Here is a 19,753-nt window from a genome sequence, read left to right as displayed (position 1 = left end):
AAGTACGCGCCATAGTGCTTTTGAAATCAGGCCTTGAACCGTCTATGGGTGTGTGTGCGTGACGTGGGGGGGTGCGTCCTTAAAGGCGCAGATCGCCACAGCGTGTGTGTGTGTGGTTACTAACGGTCCTAGCCCAGGCCGGCATATTATGACCTTAGATATTAACCTGACCTTGCTTGTTCTAACACACACTTTATCTGCTTCATCTTTCAATCCTACGCCACCCTTAGCCGATTTTCTCCCTTATCTTTCTTCTGTCTATCTTCTAATCATTCTATAATGACTTGTGCAAAGAACCGTACCTTACCGATATTAGGAGCCTGTGTTGTTCAACTTATTTGAAAGAGTGAGAGGGTAAAAGTATCTAAGTTTCACTGACATGTTTTGCTGACATGTTTTCAGACATAAAATATGAGTGAAAGCTGAAACACAGTACAGAGGAGAGAGCTTAGCTTGGAGCTGCTCTTCTGTACCTGATCTATTTATCCACAGCTGCGGAAGCCAGACAGTGGTGTTGACTTTGTCCTTGTTTAGACAAAGGCATAGAACAGATTTTGATGCAGTCCTGCCACACACACACACTAATATATATACATAACACTGCAGTGGAGCAGAACAGATGGATAGCGAGGTCAAAAATGGTGTGAATAAGGAGATATAAGAGAAAAACAGAGAGATAGAGAAAGAGAGAGAGCGAGAGAGAGCACAGATGGACACGGAGGTCAGTGATGGTGAGAGTAAGGAAAAAGTTGAAGCTGTCCCGAGATGACAATCCAAAATAACTAGTAGAAAAAGAGGCATCATTAAACTTTTTGGAAGAATTTCTCTGAAACGGTTTCCTTTCTAAAAGCGACAGAGATTTGACAGTGTTTTATTGTGTTCCATGTTGATAGTGCTCAATAGAAAGAAATCGTCAGAAATATTTTGTTCAAAATTACGACCTGATGACAGCATAATGCCATCCTGATGGACTTATAAACCAATTCTATGTCTTACATTAATTTGACTAGATTTTTTTTTTGCTCAGCGCTCAATCCTGTGGTGTTTCTGCACTGCACTTCCCAGAAATCCCTTGCCAATCAAACAGTGTCTCCAGTACTGTGATGACTTGTTCCTTGGATTTTCTGTTGATGAAGTTTGAGTTTCTGTAGGTGGCGCTCTTTTCTTTGTGTTCAGCCATGGTGGCTACAACGCCATGACTGTCATAGAAAGCGCATGCAAAAATACAGACCATCAATGCCATTATTCTGCAATGCGGGAATTACAAGAAATACAAGTATGTAAGCAGAAATGTAAGCAGGAGGTTGTCTGGGGGCAGTGAATGAAGTGAATGCTGAGTCACTGCACTCCGGCTCTGGCAGCAGGCAGACAGGAAGACAACAGCGTAGGTACCATGGGAGCCCTGCTGAGGGGAACAGGACACTGGCATCTGCTGGTGTACCAGCAGAGAGGAGGAAAGGAGGAGAGAGGAGACACAAGAGGACAGGAGAGGGGAGGGGAAGGAAGGCAATGAGAGAGGAGAGGAAATGCAAGAAAGAGGTGAGGTTAGGCAAAAAGAGGAGAGGACAGGAGAGGAGACGAGAGGAGAGGTCAGGGGAAAGAATGGGGAATGTGATGAGGCAGGGAGAGGAGAAAAGTCAAGTAAAGTGGGAAATAATAAAAAATGAGAGCAGAGTGGAAGAAATAAGAGAGGCAAGGAGAGGAGAGAAATGTAGAGGAGGAGTAGAGGATAGGAGTAAAGGAGAGGGGCATGACAGGAGAGATATGAGGGGAGATGGAGAGGGAAATGTATGGAAAGGCGAGGAGAGGAGAGGTGAGACAAGATGAGAGGAGTGAAGTGGAGGAGACAGGAGGGTAGCAGAGGGGAGGGGAGAGGAACAGAGTGTTGCAGTGAGGCAAGGTGAGAATAAGAGAGGAGGGTAGAGGAGGAGATAAACAGAGGTGGAGAGGAGGGGCTGCGGTGTGAGTACAAGTCTGTTGAGGGGACAGGCTTTCTCAGACTGACTGGAAAGGAGTGTAAAGAGGACGAGAGGAGAGGGGAGGAAAGGAGTACAAAGAGGAGAGGAGAGGAGAGGAGAGGAGAGGAGGATTACAGCAGGAGCAGAACAGAAGAGTAGCTCGCAGAAGGGGGCAGGACGCCACTACCTGCGCCCACAGCTTCTCAGCCTGACTCAGCATAAACCTGAAGTCGCTACCGCTCTGTCCTTTATGCTGACTCAGCCAAGCGGGCCCGCTGTTGGACAGGCCCCAGAGACCCCGCTGTCACACCTGAAACTCTCTACAACAACAACATCCACAAGAACCCTTACTCTCACGGGGGCGCTGCACCAAAATACCATGAAATTCATAGTGAAAAATCACATCTAGCACCTTCCTAATAGTTTTCTGTCACAAAATATGCTGTATATATGGACTAAAATGCTTTTTCTCAGAGATATAATAATATATAATATAATTTTCAAACAAATTGTCTTATAAAATGAATGTGTACCGGTATGTGCATTTTGTTTGCTAAATAAGCTATTCCTTTTCTATTCCTTTTTATTGAGCTAACATTTGGCAATAAAGTGGAGTTAATGGCTATGGATTGGTGATGTTTAAGTCAACGACCATCCTGACAGGGATAAATACATCAACGATTGATCCTTGTTGCTTTATGCACGGTCAGGGCTGCTCATCATCCATGACAGGCAGCCGTGATACTTTGATAAATGATACTTTTCAGAAACAGCTCTTGCAATAAACCATGCTCTAATGTGCTACTGGCAACATATACTAATTTTCACGAAAAACCGGCCCTGAACTATCCATTTTAATGTTATCGTTTAGTTCAAAATGCTTTTGGATCTGTTGATTTTTTGGCTAGCCTTAAAGGATTGTTAATGTGATTGTGTTGAAAGGATGTGTTTTAATCATTTTTTGGATTCGACTGATAGAGATTATGTTGGCCCTGTGGGTGTGTATTGGAGAGCAGCGGCCCCTGTGAACTGGAGGTTTGTAAAGCTCTACAGTGAAGTGAGTGATGAAATGTTGAACACAATCAATTATCATGATGGCAAAAACTAGGAAAATAAGGGCCAGGTTGAAAATAAGCCAATGTATCCTTTAGCACATACCATAAGATTTGCAATACCACAGTGATGATGGTGAGAGAGAGAGAGAGAGAGAGAGAGAGAGAGAGAGAGAGAGAGAGAGAGAGAGAGAGAGAGAGAGAGAGAGAGAGAGAGAGAGAGAGAGAGAGAGAGAGAGAGAGAGAGAGAGAGAGAGAGAGAGAGAGAGAGAGAGAGAGAGAGAGAGAGAGAGAGAATATACAGGCATGTTGGATTGTGTCGAGGAGGCAGCGAGTGAATCAGCTCCTTTCTCCCTGCTGCCCCCAGGGCGAGACAGTCTGACAGGCCTGCAAATAAGGATGACTCATCCTGACTCACACTCACACACACACACACACACAGGTGGGCATGCATACACAAACACGAGGGTGATGGATTATCCCCACGGTAAAACATGCTTTTGTGGCTTCCAATTGCCCCAGAAGGAAGCTTCTTTTGCTCTCTCAAATTCTTCTGCCCTTTCGCAAATACTCTCTTGCTCACACAACTCTCCTTCTCTCATACGTTCTCTCTCTTTCAAAACACACTGTCTTCTCTTTCTCTGGCCCCTCTCCCTCTTCCCATCTGCGTTGACAAAGACTGCCCCGGGGCCACCAACCTGTGACTCATCCTTATAGCCTCTCCGAGTCTGTCGGGATGCATGCACAGACACATGCACGCTCACACGCATGGACACACACACACACACACCAGGACTACATTCCTATCTGTCTGTCTTGTGTGAAGACGAGACTCCAGTGGTGAGGGGTTTACAGATCTCGTAGAACTGATACCTGAACAACCGTAAGAAGATAAAAGCTCCTTTGATCTGTCAAGTTATTGTAGGCGTGCACGCACACACACAGACGCACTCACACACACGCGAGCAGTCAGTTACATACAGTTTGTCATGAGAGCAGGGTGAGGTAGACAGTCAGCTAATGGAGTCCTTTTTCTCTCTCTGGGAGATTGTCAACTGATGCCCCCCACCCACAGTAAGAGGTAGCTTCTTAAAGGCTCAACCATTGTGGGGGAGCCAGAATGAAATCAAATCAACTCAACCGAATACACACCACTCTGTTAAGGTAGTGTGAGGCCTGTGAGCAGCATCAGAGGGTTTTCAACACTTTATTTGCCACATCTTGCTATTCGGCATACTCCAATCGACTGTGATACAATTAAAAAAATATCCGTCTTAACCAGTTTAGTAATGCAGTATTGAGTCTTAACAGTGTATTTTTCTTAAAACAACCTAAAAGTCTACTAATGGGGAAGATTTCACCTGTTTCCAATAAAAATCTACTTTTTTCAAGAATTTTCTTTAATCAAGTGACATGATCTTGAACTGATGGCTCTTAGCTCTGACCCATTTCAGGATTTCAAGTTTGTACAAGGTTCTTGAAACATGAGAGACTGCACTGGAAACAAGTGAAATTACCCCATTGGCAGATATTTTTAAATTGACAAGATTTTAGGAGTAACAGCTTTAAAAGTTGTCAAGTTTAAACCTCCACTGATAAGTTGTTTCCCAATACTGTGAGCCCATCAACAGTAGCAAACAACAGCAAAAAATGAAAAGGAAAATGAAAAGTCTATATGGAAAGCCACTGACTGAAGAGAGCAGTGTGTAATGTTAGAGCTGAGCGTCTTAGCAGGCAGTTTAACATTTAACAAGCGGTGAACAGAAGCGAAAGAGAGGAGGAGGTGAACAAGGAGTGACTGTTTCCTCCTATTGTGACAGTGGTCTCAGGGACAAGCTGGAGATGTCCTCCCCAGGGTCAAACCGCCATACACATCGACGTTAAGACTGCAGAACAAAACCATTGTGTGTGTGTGAGTGTAACAGGATCAGCATGTGTGACACTAAAGGTTAAGCGGTGTAGGTTTGACTGAGTTACCTGAGTTTGAGCCACTGTTTGCTGAGTGGTCCCAAGTGTCCTTCTGCATTATCCACCCCTCCATAAAAACAACTGCTTTGTATGTGTGTGTGTGTGTGTGTGTGTGTGTGTGTGTGTGTGTTGTTTACCAGTCTTGGGTCCATGGTGGGTCTCGTCCAGTACCAGGCTGTTCATGCATTTAATCTCCCAGTCTTGGACCTCGGTATTCCACAGGGCCGGAACCAACACAGTATACTGGGCCCTGCAGGAGAGGAAGGGAGTGGGGAGGTGTGTATGTAAGGAAAGAGGATGGTAGAGAAACAAGGGAGGAAGAGAGAGAAGGAGGGATAGAGAGAGGGTGGAAAAACACAGGAGATGTAAAGCAGGGTGCAGGTTTACGATTTTTTAAGACCTTCTTAATGCTACCTGGAATTGAATTTAAGACCAATTTAACAATCAATATAAAAAAACCCACAAAAAGCTGTCAGCAAAAACAGACTATTTCAGACTGAACATAGCTAATTGCAGTGTTTCCCACATAATGTTAATACCTTGGCGGCTCGCCAGCTCCCCTGCCAAAGTATCTGAAAGCCTGTCAACTTGAAAAAATGATTCCCGTAATCAGGGATGGAAATTTTGCAAATACTTTTTAAGTTGCCTGAGACGAAAATGTAGTCTACCAGTCCGGGTGGCGAGTGAGCTTTTCTGAATGTGTAATAAAAAACAAAAAACTTTCTTCTGTTGTGTGTGAGATGGTCCCACGTTCAGACTGCGAGAGTGGGTTGTTTTGCGTGTCTGTGCATGTGCTGGTGTGCGGGTCGCTTCCCACTTCCCCAGCCGACCAACCAACTCTTAAAGAGCAATTGACAAGTGAGTACTGTAACGACCTAGACTTTGCTTAAGTCGCACTAAACTTACCCTCCATAATATCAGAATAGACCATTCATAACTTCACCTCACCGATTTGCTCACCGGTTCCTGCTGCTCAGTAACCCTTCCCCTTTTAATTTAATTTTATAGCTGCATTAAAAGGAAACTTAATTAAAAATAAAACTGCACTACATGGTCAAAACATTAACACTTCTTATTACTGTGTTTAAGACATTTTAATACTTTAAGGCCTTAAATTTAGATAACTTAAGACTTTGTAGACATTTTAAGGACCCGCGGACACCCTGTAAAGATGTGTCCTGAACTTGGGTAACGCTGAGCAACAGAGTATACTGGGCCCTGCAGTACAGACTGATGGAGGAAAGGACTGATGGGGGAGAGCCAGGGTATATGCAGGAATCCTGAAGTTAAATTCTATACCTTTTAAGACCTTTTTTAAGACCTTTTCAATATATTTTAAGACCTCAACGCCACTTCGAGCTGTAACCGGTTACATCAGCGACACACCTTTAACTTACATTTACTATACATTGATTTTGAGATTGCAAAACTAAACAGTCTTAGTTTGCGATAACTTCTATGGACCACTGTATCAATACAACAGAATTCAGATAGGCCGGGAGGGAACAAAGCTCAAGAGAATAAATTGAGTGACTAACCCAAAGGCAAGGTTTATTAAAAGTAATAACAGTAACACGCTCACACACACACACACACACACACACAACACGGTCATTAACAAAAATCTCTGTGGTCTTTGCATGCTTTGCTCTTGTGACTACTGTGCATATGGGACCGAATAGCGTTGATCCCCATCGAGGTTACACTTATTGCTTTCTTACACACCGAGCAATACGCCTACCGATTATTCCCAGTGACAGGCCTCAGCCATGGTGCAAATTCAGTGTCCTCCAACCACTTGTCCGAGAACTTGCATTTCCCCGTTACGTTTGTTAGTTTAGTGACAGCCTACACAGAAGAATCCCACAAGCGCTACGCGGCTATGCAATTCGCCCGGTGAACAAGAGGGTGTCTCTTTACTTCCGGGTTATGCATTACTGTTTCCGGTTGTAGTTTGTTGTAGCAGTTGTGAGGAGCAAAATAAATAAATTCACACAAACTTTTAGCACACAAACTCTTTGGACAAATAGGCTATTCACATAGAAAAAATAGCTACAAAATGTAATACCTCATAAAATGGCGATTAAGACTTTTTAATAGTTTTTAAGGGCCTTAATTTTCACTAAATTGATTTATTACCTTTTAATACTTTTTAAGACCCCACGGACACCCTGCGAGCGAAAGACAAGAAAGGGAAGAAGGAGAAGGAATAGGGAAGGAGACAGACTGGAATGGAAGGAGGGAGGACGCGAGGTGGTAAAAAAAAGTGATATGTAATTAGGATAGATCTCAGGGTTGAGCCATCCAATCCCCTATAAATGACAAATGGGTGTAGGGAGAAATGGGGAGGGAAGATAGAGTGCATGGGAGAGAATGAAAAGAGAGGGAGCAATCATGGGTGAAGATGAATGGATGATGGGTACAGATCCCAGCATGTATTTGACAGATGGCAACATGCCGGAAGAGGCCAAGTTCAACATCAACCCAAATGAGCACAGCATTTTCACAGCACTATATTATACCACAGTAGAGATTTATATTAAAACTTTGGAAACTGTGGCGGCAAGAGAAAAGAGAATTTCTTCTTCAGGGATCGATATATCAAAAAAACACTCCATCAACTGTAACAGATGGATAACAAACCAATAAGCCCATATGGAGAGTAAGGGATTTATATGCAGCAAAAACATGTAAAATTGACCTAAGGTGAGAATCCAACCTATGTACAAATTCATATAATTTTTAATGCAATGAAATGAAGCTCATTTGGATGCAAAATATGACTCTTCGTGATCTCACAGATTGGTCTCTAGCTTTAGGAGAGGGTTTCTCATAAATATTACAAAATGTAACAAAATGTCCAAAATCATAGATACCCTAGATGAAGGTTTTAGGGTAATGTTATCATTAAAGCTATATTTCACTTTCCTACAATTTCTTCACTTGTCAGCATGCACTGCTCCATAGATGCATTCAGGACTCCCCCCCCCCCCCCCCCCCCGTCTCTCAATATTAATAACTGCAAGGACTTCAAGTTGACTTCTTGGAAAGTTAGACACAGGATACAGATCGAAAAAAAAATGCCATGGACTACTTTTCCTTGATTTCCTTCCTTCCTTTAAAATGAAAGTGCAGTGCGAGTGGGGGATCCCCAGAGCAGCCAATTTTGCTGGGTGACCTTCCATAAATCCCTGTAGGGATACGAGCACAAAAAATTTGTAGCCTAAGTGTTCTACAAAAGTGAAAGATTAAAACTCGTCAGGTTGACTCACACCAATTAAACCTCTGACATTCTATTCACCTTTGCAAAAACACATCTATGCATGACACTGTTGTTTTCTTGGCCATTATAAACTTCAGTAGTACCACAGCCAGGCCTCTCCTCTGACCTCTGTGTGGGTGTGTGACCGTGAAATGGTGTGTATCTATGTGTCTCAAGGGAATACACAGAAACTGGAATCTGGACTCACATCCATCATAGCTTTGATATCTGTTTTGTAAAGGCACTGCTTCAAGGTAGGTTTACACTACAGGATGTTTAAACGGATCCAACACCAGACCAATAATATAGATCAGTTTGCTCAAAGGCTCTGTGAAAAACTAAGACACAGATCTGTACTTGGGACAGGCGAATGGGGAGGAAACAAAAAAATCCAAATCCTTTAATGCATATTGTTCCAAAAAGGATGAGCAAGGCACACAAGAGGGACCCACTGAGTGATCCTGAACCTGAAGGCAAAATCTGAGATGCTTTGTGAATGTGGGCCAACTTCTTTGATTGTAAAATAAAGTGCAACATCCCTTTAAATGCGACAGTTGGGAGTTATAAAAGCCCAATGGTCTGATGATTGAAAAAAAAAAAAAAAAAAAAAAAAAAAAAGGAAGCAAGGGCTTTATTGAAGCCGGCCTTGTCAGTGTGAAGTAAACAAATGATGTGTCAACCCCTCCAGCAGAACGAGGGTGTCAATGGGGATAAATGAATGAATGAAAGGAGGCACGGAGGAGGAGGAGAGGGGGCGGAAGAGAGAACGAGAGACACAGAGGAGGAGGGACAGCCCAGGGAGGTGTATGGGAATTGACTGCTGCGAAGGAGGAGGGGGGAGAGGCAAGAGAAAGATAGACAGAGATAGGAGCGGCAGAGGGCTGATGAGGGCACTGAGGGATAAGATGTGTATGGGCAGTGAGTAGGAGGGAGTATAGAGAAGGAGAAAGAGAGACAGGAGGGGGAGAGGGAAGACGGAGTAAATGGGAGGGGGAGAGGAGATATATGGACGAGAGAGAGATATATGGACGAGAGAGAGAGAGAGAGAGAGAGAGAGAGAGAGAGAGAGAGAGAGAGAGAGAGAGAGAGAGAGAGAGAGAGAGAGAGAGAGAGAGAGAGAGAGAGACAGACAGACAGAGACAAGAGTGAGTAAAGGGGTAGAGGAGGTTATGGGTTGTGTGAGAATACAGGATTAATAATTATTTATATATGAATGTTAACCATAACACCATAATTCAAATACATAACTGTGATTGTTCAGTCTAGAGCTTCATTATCAGCCTTCAAATTTGGAATGTGAATTTTTTTTTTTTTTTTTTTAAATTGCTCTACACACTTTTAGCTGGACAATTAAAAATATATTTCCTGGAAAACAAAATAAAACCTAATGATGTATTTCATGACTGGATTAGCCAACTGATTAGCCCACAAAGCAAACCAAGCGCACTGAATTCAATGATATAACAACACAAACACTGCGTTCATGCCAATGTACAGTTTTGGTCAGGATTTGTTTTTGGGTTTTTTTTGGACACAACTCTGATTCATTTCTGATGGGGGATCAAAGTTTTCCTATTTGTTTTGTATTTCTGATCACATCACTATTAAGTAACTACAAAAATCTTGAGTTGTGCACATGCTTAGAAGATATAGAGCAAAGAGATTGATGGATAGAAAAAGCAAGAGGCTAAGAGGTGTATGTAGGGATTGTGGGATGTGTGAAGGCACTGAATATTGAGGAGAACGCAGATAGATGAGAAAGAAAGAGAGATTAGGGAAGGTAGAGGGGGTGTTAACATTGAGTGAAAGGGGGAGAGGTGGGAGTGAAGAAGTGGTGTAAGGACACTGGAGGAGGTGAAGACGAAAACAGTCCAAAGCTCTGTTGATCTACGCTATGTCCCAAATTTAGATGAGGAGCAAGGGGGGGGTTGGGGGTTATTGTTGCCGTCCATGACTGAGGTGACAGCTGATTGACAGCTCAGTGTAGACAGACACAGTCATGCTAGATGGATGAGCCTCTCAACCAATCATTAATCAGAATGACCAATACGGGGGCATGACAACTCCCATTTACACCATTCACAGAGAGCAAAAGAGCAGAGAACCTCAAAGAAAAGAGAGGCTGAAGATCCTCTACTACCTTTCTTACTCCCTACCTCGATTTCTCTCTCACTAGGACTCTCTCTCTTTTTACTCCCCCAATTAGTGTACCTTCTCCTCTCTCTAGCCACTTCCCTCTCTCACCCCTCACTTATCTTCCTCTCTCTCTTTTGCCCCATTCCCTCCCTTTCTCTCTTTCTTCAACAATATCTTCCCAGTGTAAGAGGATCCAGCCCTGAGAGACAGTCAGACCACTTAGTGTTGACTCCTGACCAGGCTTTTAAAATGATGCCAAGCGGGCAACAAGGACCTCTCAATGCGACATGATGGCAGGCTGCCCACTGAACACCAGAGCTGGAACAAAATGGGACTGTCAGTGCTGGACTGGAAGCCCTTGATGTTTGCATATGCAAACAGAAATAGAGATTCGCACACAGACCGCAATGTGCTTTGCCTTTTCTTGTAGCGCAGAAAAGAGGGCTTATTGTAGAGGACATATATTATATTAAGTGGTATTGAAATGTTTATAAAATGTTACGGGTGAACAAATGAAAAATCAAATGGTAAATGAAAGTGTTCTTCACATCAGATTTAACTGTCAAAATCAGGCAGTCAAATTGTTGTACAACTGTGACCCAACTAATTTTAATAATTTGTCCTTCACAAACCACTTTGCAAGTCATTGTTGCTGTACCTCTAACGCCTTCTCCCCCCCCCCTCTCCCTTCGCCTCATGATAAAACGCTTTATCACTGCCTGTGACACAACTGCGTCGATGGAAACTACTTGGCAGCGTGGCCCCCCTTTATCCCGAGTCTACTCTAAGATCTCTGGCCAAGGTAAACAAACTGAGGTCCCAACAGTGGGACCTTTTCTACAAAGAGAAGCAGACATGAGTGTGAAATTAAAGTACTTGACGGGAGCTTAGATATTAAAACAAATATGATAAACTGGATTTTAATAAGCGCTGTTCACCAGTCCGTCACGGACACACTGGCTGTATACACAAACCCAGTGACCCTGCTGAGTTGCCATAACAACGGCTTCATGTCAACAAAACATGTCCGCCGGCATGTGACGTTTATATTCAACATAGTGAGAGAGAGACTGAGGGGTCTGACTGAAAGCTGCATGGGCTGCCATTGAAGAAACTAATTTAGCATAAAGGATGTTTAATCCAAACATGTCTAAAAGCAACTATAGCAAAACAATGAAACGTTACTTTTCTTGGAACGCTCAGTGTCAAAACATGTCCAGTCTGCGCGGCCCTGATGAGCTGATTGATATTCATGAGCTGCCTGGGGTTTTATTGAAGGCTAAGTCTAAAAAGCTGAGCTCTGCTCTGGAAGAACTGTGCTGCACATTCTTCTGTCAACACATCCACGAGTGTGGTCTGGGACGACACATCTTGTGTTTTCTTTTCCAGCATCAGCTACACATGGGATAGAATGAAAAGGGGAAAAGGTAGCACAAGTCGAGTGTTGTCCCAAACTGCACTCTTTTAATGGTGTGCATATTATCATTTTTAATGGGGTAAATGTATACTACGCACAACAAAGTAATTTTTTTTTATATTTATGTGAAAGCTGAAAATGAAGGTGGAGGCTTGTATTCAGCCAAAAGAAGTGCAACCACAACTGTATGCATGTATGTATGTATGTATGTGTCCGTGTGTGCAACACTGTATGCATGTCTGTGTGCACATATGTACACCCTCAGTAGTGTACATTAATACTCCACACTCCAACACCACTTTACTTACACATCAACAGGAACCCTCAGGAGGAGGGGAAACACCGCTCCCTCATCACTCAGGTTCATCAGACGAGCCTCCAGGAGCTGAACGATGGTCAGCGCAGTACGAAACACTGCTGACAGGCCTGAGGAGAGACGGGAGCCATTTTCAAAGATGATTTCTATGGCGTGAATGCTTTATTGGACACACAGAGGGAGAGTAAGAAAAGATAGGAGACAGAGACACAATGACATGTAATTAAGGTTGTGAGTCAGATTAGACCTGTGATGTTGCCAGGATTACCAGGATTCCCCGAGACCAGACGAGAATGTCATATTTATGTCCACATGAGTGAAAAGACACAATAAGGACATAAAAGTTGCCTTGGAGACTAAAAAAACTTAATTACAGCTATGAAAAACATTGCCTCCTTCACACTGAAGGAACGCGAATAAAAGATTGTTAAAAGATAAATAAGATTGTGACGAATAAGTTAGACACAATACAAAATACCAGAGACTTACAATACAAGCAAGCGTGTTTGTTTCTATGTGTTTATGTATGTGTGTGTGTATTGTTTCTCACACTTGTATGTGTGTGCATCCATGTGTGTGTGTGTGTGTGTGTACCGTGCAGTATGATGAGGTCCCAGACAGCCAGAACAGAGTCCCAGCAGGGCAGAGAGGTGAAGAGGGTAAAGAACCATGGCATCACAAAATGGACTGATGACACTCCCACTGACTCCTGGAGGGGGGTCGGGGGGACGGGGAGGGAAGGTGCAGACAACATAACCAAACAATGTATTGTTTCCCTACTAATCCAACTCATTGACATTCCAGCCAAATGCTATTTTTGACCTCCTAACCAAAACGTCCAACATCCGTACATTTAATAAGCAGTATTTTGCATCTTATTTTGTCAAACAGTGTCTCTCAAAAGTGTCTTTTCCTTACATAGGGCTTTATGTTTCCTCCTAAAGGGTGTTGTGTGCTCATAGATGACCTTCAGCTTCTCCAGAAAAACTCACTGGTACATTTCGGGTCAGGTTTTCCAATATTTTAACTAGTTTTGGTGTACGATTACCAGATTCACTGCTTCTAAGAGTGGACACATTACTTGAAAAGTAAGATGCATCATGAGCTCCTCATGTTTTTGCCAGGTATTCAAAATGTATTCAGCCTCTGTTTGCCCAGGTCTGGTCGGCTTGGTTGCACAGCACAAAAATCAATGTTTACAGCTCGCTTGCAGTTGCCTTTACAGTATTCTGCTCACAGCTCTATTACAAAGACCCTATCATTAGAGAAAACGCTACCCTCTGATCTTCAGAAATAGTCTTTTTCCGTATGGGGGGGAAAACTAAGCAGCGTCCACCCCACTGCCTGCAATAAGCCCCTGTGGTGTGTGTGTGCATGCGTGTGTGTTGGCTCTAAACGGGCAGCTTTTCTCCCAGATCTGCTGAGTCGACCTGAAGTACCACAATCCCTTCAAAGACACTCAAGCAGCACAAATGACAGGAGATGAGTGAGTGAGCATGTGTGTGTGTGTGTGCGCACACACACACGCACTAAGGGCTTAACATAGTGGGGGGGTCAAAGTTGCAATCGTAGTGTGGCTGAGGAGGAATGATGAGTTTGTGTGTGTGTGTGTGTAACAGAGTGAATGACAGCAGAAAGGGGCCTAGTTGGTGATGGATGCACCACAGTGGCCTCTCGCTAGCAGAACTTCTCATCACTTGGCCATAACTTGCCTGAAACAAACACTGCTCACTGTCATCATGGATTCCCAGGATCACTTTCCATCTAAGGCAACTCAAATAACTCCAGTTGCAAAATTAAAAAAGCACCAGTCTCCATCCAGATTTCAGTGTGCCCTAATCTAAATCCTCATTGTCTATGGCCCCATATATACCTGGCATTAAAATGCAATTTGTTTCTGGATATCTCATAAAGAAAAATTCAAGTGTAAATGCACACGGCACGCATTGCAATCGGAATGTTGGCCTGGCTCACATTGTGATCAGATCTCAGCTAGTCAGCCAGGTGTAAATGCAATCCGTACGGTGTGTTCGCGTGTGTGAGAAAATACCGCCCACGGGGTAGAAACCTCATTCTGAAGTTTGCCATCCGCTCAGCTTCACTATTTTAGTGTACCATAAAGCCAAGGAACAAGCATATTATCAGGCTTTCGTTCTATGTAGAAACCCTGTGAGTAAAAACCTGAAGTGAAATGAAACCCCAGAAGCACTTACCATGTGCTGACAGAGCTGTGGCTTCCTGTGTTTCAGGAACTGATCAAACACCTTCACCTGATGCTGGACCCTGATAAGACAAGACCAGCCTTGTTTTAGGTTTGCGCCCATGCCACACGTCACCAATTTCTTTTTTTAAAAGCACAATCTCTTCCAGTGGTGGACACATCGGAAAAAACTCAAAATGGTGGTTTTGTCAGGAACTAATTTTAGGGGGTGTGTTTGTTTTCTCTCTCTCTTTACTGAAGAGGACAAACATGCTGGAAGTGATTTTTCCCCATCGGCCTTTCATTTGTTCCACCATCTGTCATTGCCAGAAACTCTGAAAGCTTTAGCTCCGTTTGTGCCAGGAGATCAGCGTCCTCTTCATGTTTTGTGCCGTAAAGCAATTTGGCCGTGTGCTGTAAAGCAATCCAGCAGATTTCCTGACAAATCTGTCAGTAGAGGCCATTAATCTTCTCTGCAATGGTCTTGTTTGTTTACGGTGAACATACCAATGTTTCAACATTAATGCAGTAATGATTTCACTGATGTTTAATTGCTACATGTGGCACCTTTGATAAAAAATTTAATGTAAACATTTTACCTTCCCGCAATTTCCCTTGTTAACCAACTGCTATTCTTAAAAAAATATATACTATGCAGTACTTTATAGTACTTTTCAAAACATGCCCACTCTTACTTGGTGAGGTTGAGGTCAAACAGTTGTGCCAGATAATTGGGTTTATCCAACAAGGCTGCAAGAGCCCAGAATGCCTCCTCCTCTCCTAACTGCATCAGCAGCACCGCAGCTATGTAGGACATCCCTGCGAGACACACACACACACACATTTTTCCCAAAAGAAAAGAAAAGAAACAGATGCTAGTACAGCATAGCATACATTTTGCATTTCCAGGAAAACACTACAGAATGGGACATGGGTGTGTGATATATTACTACAATAAAAAATGGTTAAAAACAAAAGTTACAGAACCTAAGATGTTATTTCACATGACTGACACTGTGAAAATGGTTGCTTGGGAGCAGTGGGGTATACTACTGAACAGGAATGCATACTGTAACCTCACCATCCTTATGTTTAAATGGGAGTATGTTGGAGTAGATGAGTATACACTATATACCCAGAGAAGTGAGCAGGCCATGTATACCTGCCCTCATCACCACCACTGTTAAAGCATTGGATAAGGTCCTGAGTGATGTGCTCACTCCTTGTTTATTGACAGTCCTCTGCTGCCACCTAGTGGTCAACGTATGTACAGCAGCTATCTGCATCCAATCACAGATGACAGGCCTAGCTGTAGTGGAAAATCATGAAGAGGTGTATGAAATAAATAAATTGGAGGGCCTCTGAGAGGGATCAAGAACTGAGGGAGCACAATATGAAAGTTAGGGTGTAATGCTCCCAAATGTACTCCGCCAGTCGATGTAGAATAGGACCAGCACCTTAATAACAATCACTTGAAAATGAATTACAAATTTTCTTCAGCGTTTCTCCCGTTTGAAAAACACAATGGCAAAGAAAGAAGTAGTCTATTTAGCTCTGGATACTGTTGATATGGTTTATATACCTTCTATTAGCATATAAGTCCATGAAGTGGCACATAAGCAGAGAAGCAGCATATTAAAAATCAGTGATACATAAATGAATACAGTAAAGCCATGGATCAGCCATTCAGACCGTTACCTTGACTGTATCCAACCTGAGGGTTGTACTTGGCGTAGGCGATGAGGACCCTGAAGAGTTTGGCCTGACCCTCAATGGCCTCTGGACTGTCTCCCATCAGAGAGCGGTGGGTTGGGAAGGAACGCTCTATGGAACAGTTAAGTTAAAATGAATATATACTACTACTTCTATGATTTTTCAATTTCAATGATGGACCTAAAGTCTGTTTGTACTTGGAGTATCAAGAGTACCTCATTATTTCTCACCTTTCTCCCTCTCTCTCACTCACTCACTCACACACACACATAAACGTGTCTTATAAGACTTGTGAGCAGCTTCCATTTACTACATTCATTCCCTAACCCACTACATGCCCAACCTTCATCCTTACCCTATCCTAAAACAGTGTGACAAGAGGGTTCTGCAAATCACTGTAAATGTTGTACTTATTAAGACATTTTAATGGTAATTTAAACAAAATTCAAGAGCAGTTTCATCCCAAAAATAAACCAGAAAAGAAGGTAACATTTAACCATGTTTAAGACAATTTAAGCACTGAATTTAGATAAATCAATGTAATTAATTTTAAGGCTTAAAAAAGGACCTACAGACACCCAACGGAAACTAATCCTATCCTAACCCTAACCTTAACCCTAAACTAGCCCCTTGAAGAAGTGGGGACCAGCCAAAAAGTCCTCACTCTAAAGGTCTACAACTCAAATAGGTTCTCACAAGAACAGCAGAACAGGACTACATACACACACAAACCCTACAATCTCATTGCCCTGTTTGAACTCACGCAGGTCCAGAGCGATCTGGCGAAAGAGTGTGACGTCGTCTCTGGAGTAGCAGGGCTCGGGGCAGCTGGAGGGCTGCTGATGGCTCGAACCCAGGTCGTTCTGGGTGTCACTCAGCGTTGCTATGGCAGACAGGATGCCGTACTCACTGACACCCAAGTCCACCAGGGGCCCTCGCACCTCCAACAAGCACTTCTGTTGGGGCAGGCAACAACACACACTTTTGTTGTTGGAAAACCCAACACACTTCTGAGAGATTGAGAGAATGTAACACAGCAGGGGGGGCTGGACAGTCATTCACTACCTGATTTGTTTTTTAATTAGTTTAAAATAAAATGTGGTAGTGAATGACTATACAGTCACCCCAGATTAGTTGAAGCTCCAATAAAAGTTATGATATGGGAATTTTATCTCAGTTGTTTGCATTTCTGTGAAATGGCAGTAGTGACACTAAATGGTCAAAATCTTGTTTCAATTCACCCAACAACACAACACACTTTTGCAAGTGAACACTAGGCAACAACATTATCGGTGTGACGCAAAAGGACACTCCATTGCAGTTCTACCATACTCTACCTGGTAGTTGAAGTCACTGGTTTCTCTCAGACTGTCAATGCTGAGCAGACACTTCCACACTCTGCCTCGTAAGCTCGGAGGAATACCCATCCTGATAAACCGCTCAATCTGGAAAGAAAACATAAAACATAGTATGGTGAATTCCCTTCATTTATTCTTTTCTCTAGTTTACTGAATTGAATAGAAGTGAACAGAATAGTATAGAATACAATAGAAAAAGCCCAACCTGACTCCTGCAGATGAAGCTGGCTCCATTCCAGTAGCTGAGCAGCTCACACAGCTCCTTCACCCTCACCGAGCTCAGCTGGGGGTAGCTGACAGAAACAACACAATACAACACTAGGGTTAGACCAATATATCTGTTTTTGATATCAGGCCAATACTGACCTTTTATTAAAAATCAGATCTGGTTCAGTCAATGTGGTCCACTACTCATACAATGGAGGTTCCTCGCTGCAGACAGCTAGTCTAAGATGATATCACTCTAACTGTAATGCTAAAGTGGTGTTTGATTTTACTCAACAGTCTGTAAAACCTGCAATGAAACCTGCCTCACTCTGCCTTAAGGAGCTGCTAAATAATTTCATTAGTCTGGCTTTCAGTGGAGAGTTTTAGTGTCCCATGATGGTCTAAGCCTGTTTCAGAGGCTTTTCCACCCTGACAAGAATACAATTCTGGGGGAACACTGAATACTTGTCATCGCTTTTTTTTTGGCACGAAAAGGGTCAAGATGAGGGCCATGATGATGAATATCAGCACAAAATATGGGCAGCTGCAATACAAAAATATTGGTATCAGTATCACAATTCAAAATCTCATCTGTCCTACAACAATAACTCACTGGACACTACGGGTATCTCCAACTACTTGAAACTAACAGCTTATAAGACACAATGATTCAGTAGTTTGCCAGGTGAATTTCTGAGAAGCAAAAGCAAAAGTTGTTTTTTTTATAATAGAACAGCTTGGTCACAGGCTGGCTGCCTGCCAAAGTGAGTAGCAGGCTACAACTGACACACTTACCAGCCCTAGCCAGTAATGACAAGCATTGGCTAGTGCCAAGCCCTGTCGGTAGGTTTAAAACACAGATCTTTAACTGAGCTCAATTGGGGGAAGATATAGCCTATAATACATAAACTGTGCATATAGCTAGAGACTTCACATCACATTTGTTGTTTCTACAGCTAATACAGAGTGTCAATGAAGTCTGCTAACACACTAGAGTAAGAGACAAAGAACACAACTGACATTAGATATGCACAACACATAGCAGAGAGCGCCAAGGTACACAACTAACCGAAGTAATCTTCAATTATGTTAAAAAAGGTGATGACAGTTAAATAATGAGCTCTAACTTAACGAGACAAAACACCACTACAATGTAACCTTAGCGATTTAAAAAGAACAAACTACATGCTAACTGTGTTTCTGACTAGCGTTACATGCTCAAATACTGCTGAAACATTCAAACGATACTTTCTTACAAAAATGACAGTTTTCGATATAAAATAAACAAACACACCTCTGCACCGCCACATGAATACAGGGTGTCCGCAAGTTTCAGCAAATTTTGAGACCTTTTAATGCCATGACACAGGAAACCAACTTTTTAAATGCATTTGTGCCTTAAAAAGGTATATTTAACTGCGTCCAAGACCTTTAAAGACCACGAGTCTAACGTTAGATAAATGGTTTAAGATACTGTAGCTAGTTTTGCTGGAGCTGTAACGTTAGACATGGTGGTGAAGGCTCAACACACCCAACCACACTACTCCCATATCACGCACCTGTAATCGTGACATCGGTGATGAAGTTTTTGGTCCTTTCTTTTAGTTAGGGCAAAGCCGAATTCATCAAAAGCCAAATTCTCACTCCGTCTTTTTATTGTTGAGTTCCTCCGGCTGCCGTTGCTGCTGCTTCTCCGCCTCATAGTGAAAACACACACTTTGTTGGAACAAACTGTGGTCAGTTTGAAAACAGTTGTCTGCAAACCGGGTTGGTTTGTCGCTATTCTGTCAACGGTCAAACTCGCCCCGCCCCTTTCTCTGCGTCACCGTCAACTGAAAATGGGCGGGATGAATCAGAGACCTTACAATAAAGAGAGATTAGTCAGCAGCTGCGGAGTGAAGGGTGATACACCATGTGGATGTTGACAATATGATTATATTAATATGATTACATCATATTAATTTGAATAATATCGATTAATATTAATATATAATATTATTGGTCAATAACGAGAGAGGCTTTACATCACAGGAAGATTGGTCAGCAGCTGTCAAATGAAGATGTAGCCGGCTGAAGTGTGTATCTTTCAAAAACATACACACACACACTCGCTCTCTCTCGCTCTCTCTCTCTCTCTCTCTCTCTCTCTCTCTCTCTCTCTCTCTC

General features: G+C 42.8%; 1 protein-coding gene across 1 annotated transcript in view; it reads right to left on the bottom strand.

The window, feature by feature from the left end:
• The window catches only part of LOC144538576 (uncharacterized), a 64,886-nt gene extending 45,545 nt beyond the window's left edge, over window positions 1-19,341 (bottom strand). Inside the window, exons 1-10 of the mRNA XM_078283232.1 lie at window positions 19,147-19,341; window positions 17,586-17,673; window positions 17,360-17,467; window positions 16,786-16,978; window positions 16,008-16,133; window positions 15,005-15,128; window positions 14,323-14,392; window positions 12,704-12,818; window positions 12,102-12,219; window positions 5,116-5,228 (exon numbers count right to left, since the gene is read on the bottom strand). Of these exons, the coding sequence (XP_078139358.1) occupies window positions 5,116-5,228; window positions 12,102-12,219; window positions 12,704-12,818; window positions 14,323-14,392; window positions 15,005-15,128; window positions 16,008-16,133; window positions 16,786-16,978; window positions 17,360-17,467; window positions 17,586-17,673; window positions 19,147-19,289 (1,198 nt within the window). The 5' untranslated portion in view covers window positions 19,290-19,341. The remainder of the gene's footprint in view (window positions 1-5,115; window positions 5,229-12,101; window positions 12,220-12,703; window positions 12,819-14,322; window positions 14,393-15,004; window positions 15,129-16,007; window positions 16,134-16,785; window positions 16,979-17,359; window positions 17,468-17,585; window positions 17,674-19,146) is intronic.
• Window positions 19,342-19,753: the final 412 nt, after the last annotated feature.

The sequence above is a fragment of the Centroberyx gerrardi genome, chromosome 4 (assembly GCF_048128805.1).
Source record: "Centroberyx gerrardi isolate f3 chromosome 4, fCenGer3.hap1.cur.20231027, whole genome shotgun sequence".
Lineage (NCBI taxonomy): Eukaryota > Metazoa > Chordata > Actinopteri > Beryciformes > Berycidae > Centroberyx > Centroberyx gerrardi.
Note: the sequence above shows the minus strand (reverse complement) of the source record. Positions and strands in the feature narration are given on the sequence as shown.